The sequence below is a fragment of the Scomber japonicus genome, chromosome 16 (genome assembly GCF_027409825.1).
Source record: "Scomber japonicus isolate fScoJap1 chromosome 16, fScoJap1.pri, whole genome shotgun sequence".
In the NCBI taxonomy this organism is placed as follows: Eukaryota; Metazoa; Chordata; class Actinopteri; order Scombriformes; family Scombridae; genus Scomber; species Scomber japonicus.
In genome coordinates, this window is record NC_070593.1 from 22,705,507 (window position 1) to 22,714,231 (window position 8,725).

Sequence of the window (8,725 nt, forward strand, 5' to 3'; positions counted from 1 at the left end):
AGAGAAATCTAGTCTCTGCTGGGCTTTAACGAGTGCATCAAAGTCAGGTTGAATGTCTGAGGTGGAGATGCGAAGCACAGCTGACAAATGATCATCAGTGAGAGAGGATCTATACCTGGATTTTTGTAAACTTCATCATTGAAAATTTGTTCACAAATGTAGGTAGAGCTGAAGAGAACCAACATCTTCTGAGCATGTCTCCTCCGGTTTGGAAAGTTCTCCTCCTTAAGAGAAGAGTAGAAATCCAGCAGAGATCCTGACTTAAAGTGCTCTGCCAGTACTGCATCAGACTGCAGGTCAATGAGTTCCAGCTGCACATCACTGGGTGCATTATCCACACTGCAGGTAAAGGGAGAGGAAATCATGTGCATTTCATCCTCGATTGTTCAGATCTTCAAAACGCCTTGAAAACTCACCATGTAATGCCCCTAACATGGATGAGTACCTGCGGAGGTTATCAGCTGATGGTGCGACTTCGTTCAGGGTTTGCATGTGAGTATGAGTGTTGCTCTCCAGTTGACTTGAAAGAAACTGCAGCTTTCTCATGAAGGCCTTCACGTGGCTGTGCATTTCATGAACAAAAAGGCCCTTGCCTTGCAGTTTGGTGTTCAGTTCATTCATCAGTGCAGTCACATCAACAGCAAATGCAAAATCTGCCATCCAATCCTCATCTGAGAGCTCTGGAATGTCTTTGCCTTTCCTCTCGCAAAACTCTCGAATCTCTGCTTTCAAGTCCCAAACCCTCTTTAGCACTTTGCCCAGGCTGAGCCATCTAACAGCTGTGTGGTAGCCGACGTCACTATGCTCAGTCTCATGCTCCTCCAAAAGAGCGACAAACTGTCTGTGATTCATTGCCCGCGCCCTGATGAAGTTTACTATTTTAGTAACAACATCAGTAACATGGTTGATTTTTAGCACTGACTTGCACAACACATGTTGGTGTATTATACAATGCAAAAACACCAATTTTTGATCTGCATTGATTTCTGTCACTTTATCTTGCATGCGTTTCAAAAGTCCGACATTTTTCCCTGTAAGATTTGGACAACCGTCTGTTGTGACACCTGACAGTCTCTCCCATTTCAGTGTCCATGCACGCATTTACCTCTGTAAAAAGATCAGTTTTTAGCTATTTTGTGGGATATCACAAAGCTGGTCCTGGTTGCTGCATCCCTGGATGTATGAAGCTTAGTAAAAAAGCCTTGCTGCTTTTGCAACTTTGCTAGCAAAGCTTCGGATGTCCGTGCCCTCTCAGCATCAGACAAGTTCTTGTATTTTTCCGATTGTTTCTTGTCGTAATGCCGACTCAAATTGTAGTCCTTGAACACAGCAATCTCCTCTCCACAAACCAAACACACGGCTTTACCTCCGACTTCAGTAAAAAAATACTTAGCACTTAGTCCAATTTTTGTTGAAAATCCTGCATTCGGCATCTATCTTTCTTTTCTTTGTATGAGCGGACATTTCTGGGGGCTACAATCTCAACCGTGGGAACCTGTTGCTAACATAGACTGTATATAAGAAAGGTTGCTATACATATTGCTTCATTGTGTACGTAAAAAACAACTTTAAAATAAAAGCAATGCAGCCTTAGTCCATGCATGAGGTAAAATGAGAAAATACATTTATTTTGTAATTTCCAATTAACCTTACGCGGGCCGGTCAAAGTCAACCAAAGGGCCGTATGTGGCCCGCGGGCCGTAAAATGCCCAGGTCTGCTTTAGGCGAATAGTATTTTACAGCTTGTAAGAATAGGCTCTGACATTTCACTTCTTACAGTCAGGCAGGTAATGATACCACTCGACCTGGTCCACTCAGGCTGTTAGAAATACAAGATAACTCTATGTACCTTTGAGTACCTTCAACAAGCAAATTATTAACATTTTTAGGAATGTCCAAGGAAAGAGTGATACAAAGTAGCTGTTGGATATTGGATATGTGTGCTTGAACTCAAATGAATCGTACCAATAACGACAATTTGACACTTTAATAGAAACAAAGCCAGTGAGTTTCATTTTCTTTCCAATAGGAACCTTAAACAACCTCCAGGGCAAAGAAGCATGCAGGGAGTCTGTGGTCAGCTGTAACTGCTTTGGTAAACAGACGCTCTGGTTTTACTGATCCACAGCCTGCAGCAGGGAAGCTCACTGAAAATATAAATGTACTGTGAATGCAAGACAACACTTAAACTAAAGAGGTTGTACAGCATGGGGGCACTTTGACTGTAAAGCAGCTAATGAGCCAGTGTTTGATGTTATGAAAGTCCTGGAAATAGCATTTTTAAAATAGTTGTAGACTGCGGTGTTATGTATTTAGAGAATTGTTTAATAAAGGATAAGGGAGAGGGAAAGTTAGGGTGGGAAGTTAGTATGTGTTGCTAAGCAGCACACTTGCAAAAAAGGCTAACCTTTAATTGAGTTTTGCCTTGAAATCAACATTTTGTGAAATAAGCTTATTTAAGTTAGATACCACTCTCATGTTTGCATGCTAAATCTGAAGCTAAAGCCAGCAATCAATTAGCTTAGTTTAGCATAAAGACTGCTGACATACGGAAACAGCTAGCATGGAACCTTTGGTCCAAAGGTGCCAAAATCTGATTACCAGCACATCTTAAGCTCAGACGTTTCATCTTGTTTGTTTAAACTGTACAAAAATCTAAGTGTAAACCTGATAATTTGTTATTTTACAGAGGATTATGTGCTAGACTGTTTCTTGACTGGGTGCAGTGACTTAGCTAACTGAGTGGCTCCACAAAGCCTCTGCACCCGGCCAAGAGATAGTCGCACACATAAACCTCCATAAAACCACATACTGTTGTTTTTTACATTTGGACTTACCTTTTCCTGTTTCCAGTCATGCTAAGCTAAACAGCTTCTGGATGTAGCTTCATATTTAGTAGACAGATATGTAAGTGGTAGTGATCTTTGATTATAATTTTGCCAAGAAATTGAATAAACCCGTTTCCTCACATAGCAAACTATTAAAACTCCTTTTACAGAAAAATAATGCTTTCATTCATTCAACACTTTTATTCAGTTATGCAGTGCTATGATTTTTTTCTGCTTTTCTTTGCACTCTCTCCAGGATTGTACAGCACACATACAATACAGTATAATACCATTTCATACAGTTAGTGAATCTTGCCAGATAAATGTTACCAGGAGAATGTCTTACTTCAGTGGCTTTTGATATTGTGTCTAATATTTGAAAATGTAAGATTTTGGTGAAACTGATTTGTGTTCGTATGTGTTTAAATAAAGATGTCCTTGAAAACATATACACATGTACAGTAAGTGCTGACACACACATACAGTACACACACACACACACACACACACACACACACACACACACATACACACGTGCAGTGAACTGTCTCAGACTGAGCAAAGAAATAGTGGCCAAAGGAGACAGAGGATTAATCCTGCAAACAAACTATGTATGTCACTTACCACCATACACACACACACACACCCACCCACACACACACACACACACACACAAAGCTCAGAATGTGTAGATGTGTTTCAGTGTTTAAGGTTAAGGTTAAAGAACCCAAGGCTACAGAAGCAGTGCTGACCAGGACCACGGTTGTCACCACTGTGTGTGTGTGTGTGTGTGTGTGTGTGTTTGTGTGCTTCATCTAGTATGCTAGTCCAGTGTGTGTGTGTGTTTGTGTGGTAGTAGGTTATAATTGGGGCAGCAGCCTTAATCCCCTTGAAGACTGATGACCTGAGCTCTACACAAACAGTTTATGTTACCAGCCAACTTACAAAGAAACACATGCACAGAAGCACACATACATACACCCCTCTGTGTGTGTTTGTATGTGTGTGTTTTAAGTTCCAATTTATGGCCTTTGTCAGGGAGAAATATTGTTTTTGGAATAATTGGGGCTTTGGGACAGCATGGTATTGTTAGTTAATTGTCATCCACAGCATGGAATATCGCTTTGTTTGTGTGCATGCTAGATTTTAGCTGACTTTCTAAGGCCCAGATGTCCTGACAAAAGCAGAATGTTATATCCCATGTTATATTTCACATATAAAACAGCAAGTGAAATGTGATGACCCAAAGTCCATAAAAACTTGAAAGGAACACAACATCCGAAACCCATCACTCACATATAAAAGTCAAGATAAAAAACTGTCATACTGTGGAAACACTTGGTGTGTCCTACTCATATTTTCAGCCTCTTTTTCCACTAGCTTGACAAGTTGTTTTGGTCTGTCTCTCACCTCTATTCTTGCCAAATGTTGGCTGCACAGCAATAAAAAGGAACCTGTGTATTTGCTATATTTATGCACATTTTTTGCCATTATAGGGGTGTTTAAAATATGCTGAATATACAGTATATCATTACATGAGGTGAATTATACTGCAGGAGCTGTTGATATGTTTACATGAAGATTTCACCGCTTTAAAACTGGGTCACTGTTGGAATGCATTGGAACTCATGTGAATCTAAACTGACAACAGCTGCCATCCTCAGTGAGGTAGCAATATGAAAACTTTTCATATAGGTGGAATATTCCTTTAACCTAATCTAATAGAGAGTACTAACATGTATTGAGTACGACTAATGACCATGGGCATTGTAGCTTATCATGAATCATTGGACATACACCATTCTGCTGCTGTAAACACCAAATGACATTTACCCATTAAATAAAGATAGTATATACAGTATTTGTGACCCCTTTTTTAAATGTGTATATTTCTAGTAGGAACACCAAGCTTATGCTTTAAGACACATTTTGAAAATGAGAGATTCAGGTTTCTAAAAACCCACTGTAGTATACATACAATAAGAAAAAACAGTGTACAGTATATTGCAATTACAGACAGGAGCACTGTAATAGCCACATAATTTGAATGGCCACTGTTACAGAGGCAACATGGTCCATCCTTGTATAAACTAGGAAACCCATGTGACTGATATTACTAACAGAGCTTCAAGCGAACAGTAGCCATTAGCCATACGTTGTTAACATACAGTATGATATGCAAAAAGACAAAAAATGTGCTGCAAAGTGAACAGATGCCCTGAATAGCAAATGCACTTGACAGCACCAACAGCTAAATGAAGATGTATGTTTCTCGATGAGCAAATGTTATTAAATGAACCAAGAAACCACTACAGACATGTTTACCCGTGTGATTTTGCATATCACTTTCAATAATAACACCCACCCTCTGTCTGCACTGGGATACCAACAAATTAACAGAATGGGAGCCAAGGCTTAGGTCAAGCACTTTCAGAAATGGCGTCCCTATGGGTGGGTGTGTTTATTATTCATTTTTCCCATGTAACCTAGCTGTCACTAAACTGCCTCAGGTATACAGATCTTTTACACATCAATTTGAGGAAAAAGAACCTGCAAAAACTATGCAAATGAAGAAAAGGTAACTTACTAAAGCTGTTTTTATCTGTGACATCTGTGAATTATTGCCTCAGTGCTTACGGTTTGTTTAAACTAATCTCACACATGACAGTGAGTAGTTAGATACATTAGATCAGATCACATCCGAAGGCACACAACATGATTAATGTATCATCATTTTCTGGACTGATTGGTATTACTCTGGGATATCAAGTGCTTTAAGTGCTTTATGATGAAGTTCACATTATCTATTATGAAAAGTTATATAAATATGGATATCTCAGGTGCCAAAGCCCTTTGGCTGGGATTGAGAATGAAGATTTTATTGTCTGCAAACAGTAATATAATCCTTAGTAGAGCTGTGATATACAGTGTGGTCCAATGTTGCATTTCAGAGAGAGGAAATGAATCGTTTCAGTCTAAATACCCTAAATCTTATAAATATATCCTTGAGGTAAAGAAACTCTGAAAAATGTGTGGTACTGCTTTGAAGCAAAATTCAGGCTTATCAGTTTTTAATGTTTTAAGCCTCATAAATGTGTAGTTTCAGAGCTTGGGCAAAATAAGTTGTTTCTAGGATTTTGCCTTGAGGCATTAGGTACTGTCTGTTTTGTTGTGTTTACTATGGTTATTTATTGTATTGTCAAAATGAGACAATTTCCAAGGGAGTCTGGAATGGGTTCACTATTTTGCCTAAAAATGAATGGATGAAAGGACGCATCCACTGTTGATGGATTATATGCTGGCTTTCGAGGTGTGTGAATGTGTGTGTGTTCAATCAGCACAAGGCAGTGTTCAACGTACTGTTGGATAATGTAAAATACTGCAGTCAATTTGCTCAGGGTGCAGCCTCCCCATGTACCATCATAAAAGTTTAACATTTTAGATTTCATTTTCCTGAGGATATCCTGAGTTTTATACCATATCAATATATTCCATACAGTTAATACTTGTCTCCAATGCCTCGCAGCATTTTGTTATTTCAGCATACAGCTACAGAGGGAAACAGATTGCACCCTGGTGATATAAGTGCCCCCTGTGCTCCAGATGGTATGGAACGTCAAACCTTTGTCATGTTGGCGTGTTTCTCTCTTCTCTTAACATGTGAGAAATCACGTGTATGTATCCGCCTACGTTGACATGATATATCACAGAAAACAATTCAAAGCCACCATCATACCAACAAAGCAGTTAAAAGACCCGATGGATGGCTGATAACTGTCACCTTTAATCTGCTTTACCACAGCAGCCAATGATGTGGCCTACGTTAATGACACATCCTGCCTACCTTTAGTCTGATATCAACTTAGCATGCATACACACAGACATCCTTAAGCACAGCTTATAGTGTCTGTTATATGGTGGAGTTGAGACAGTAGCATGACTATCAAGTCAGAGATAAAACTGAGATTGTCAAGGGTTTAAACTGAATTTCCTATCACACTGGCCCTTAAAGGGACATGCATGACAGAAAATTGACAGTTCCTCCGTCTGTGTCCTTGCTGGAGCCAGTTAAAATAGATGTTCTGAAGTTCAGTTTCTACAAAGTCTAAGAGATTGACAGAACTAATGTTGGCTGGTAATATATGTCCCCTCTGAACAATAAAAGTGGTAATACAGAGTATGGGTGATCAAAAATGCTGTTTAAACGTATCTAAACTGGAAAAACTTGAATTTGTATTATTTACAAAATACACAACATACCTCAAATTACAAAACATATTGTCATTATCGTCAGACTAAATGACCAAATCACCAAGTTAGGTTAGTTAACTTCATGAATTTATATTTAGATGCAATCCTGAAAAAATGACACTACTGTCACTGATGTTACTGATAATACTGAAAAGTGTCAAACTGGTAAGCCCCTGGCCTTCATGGATTGTGCAAAATTCTGCATTTATAATACATTTACAGTTAATTCCTATTGGTTCAGTCAGGTGTTTTCAATAACTGAATCAATCATTTAAATAAAGTCTAAAGTGTAACAAAGCAGAACTCCTGTGTTACATCAACACATACTGTATTGATGTTGTTACTCTCTCAACTTCCCACGCTAATAACTGTAATAGAAAGCTTGATTTATAATGGTATACAATCCAGCAAGCTGAGTAGAATATGAAAGTGCATATTGACAGTGCCACCTAACCTCCAGGATAGGATCTGTTCAGAGACATTTCAACAAGAAACAAAACAGAAAAACAGCATGATAAAAGTATTGGAATATTCATTACTGTTATGAATATCTGTGACTCTTACAGAACTTGGTCTTATTCAGATTATTAATGGTCTGCATTTTTATAGAGGAGGTCTGAGGGGAACATGCTGATCTCCAAATTTTGGTGAACATTAATGATTTTGTCACACTCTAGCTTTTACAGTCAGAGCATGTTTTCAGCCCACATATTCTTAATTATATCAGGCCTATTCATTATGCCCTAATGGGATTTTAGGATGAATATTAGACTAATGTGCTCTGCCTCTAATTGTGGTGTAAAATGTTGAATACCTGGCCCTCTATTTTTATTTATTCTTGTGTTAAGCCACTTTTTTTTAATCCAGCTTTTGGGGTTACATAAAAAACATACTTTCTATTAAACCACAAATATGCTTAAAATGATGTGTGAAGCACTGTTGCCAATACTTTCTCCCAGCTTGCAGCTATATTGAACTAGAAAATAGACTACAGCCAAGCTATGCAGCTCTGTGAGGCTGATTGGCATTACAGTGCTTTAAGCTAAATGCAAATATCAGCAAGCTAACGTGTACAATGACAATGCTGACAGGCAGATGTTTATCAGATAGAACCTTATGAGAACAGTGGTGCCAAAGCATTAAAAATGATATTTGTCCAGATAAAATCAAATCAATCAACATTTTTACCTGAAGATTTTTCTATAAAGAAAGTTAAGTGATCATGTTAGAATTGTTACTGAACATTTGTCCCATATTTCACGACACTCCATCCAATAGTTCTTCAGACATTTTATTACAAAACAAAACTGTCAACCTCATGGTGGCACTAGAGGAAAAATCTTAGCATCACCAGAATCATTGGGCTTTATCATCAGGGAACCACAAATGTCAAAATTTCATTAATCCATCCAATAGTTGTTGAGATATTAATGCATGGACCAAAGTGATGGACCGACCAATGGATTGTCATACCACTAGTGTGGCTTATAAAAATGACACAAAACACATTATTCAGACATTTGAATATAAAAAGTTACCATCACATGCCTGACATCTGATTCATCACAAACACTCTCAATATTATATATATTTCAATTTTGCATTTCCTTCAAATAAAAATAAGTGGCTGTAGATTAAACTGACGT

At 38.3% G+C, this 8,725-nt stretch overlaps 1 protein-coding gene across 1 annotated transcript; it reads right to left on the reverse strand.

Annotated features, from left to right (window-relative positions):
• Positions 1 to 372: 372 nt before the first annotated feature.
• LOC128374971 (general transcription factor II-I repeat domain-containing protein 2B-like) lies at positions 373 to 1,101 on the reverse strand. The gene has a single exon (XM_053335190.1). It carries the CDS (start codon positions 1,099 to 1,101, stop codon positions 373 to 375), a length of 729 nt encoding a protein of 242 aa, XP_053191165.1.
• Positions 1,102 to 8,725: the final 7,624 nt, after the last annotated feature.

Bases quoted from the DNA above. Each gene is read 5' to 3' on its own strand.
- LOC128374971 (XM_053335190.1), bottom strand. From the start codon at position 1,101: ATGCGTGCATGGACACTGAAATGGGAGAGACTGTCAGGTGTCACAACA.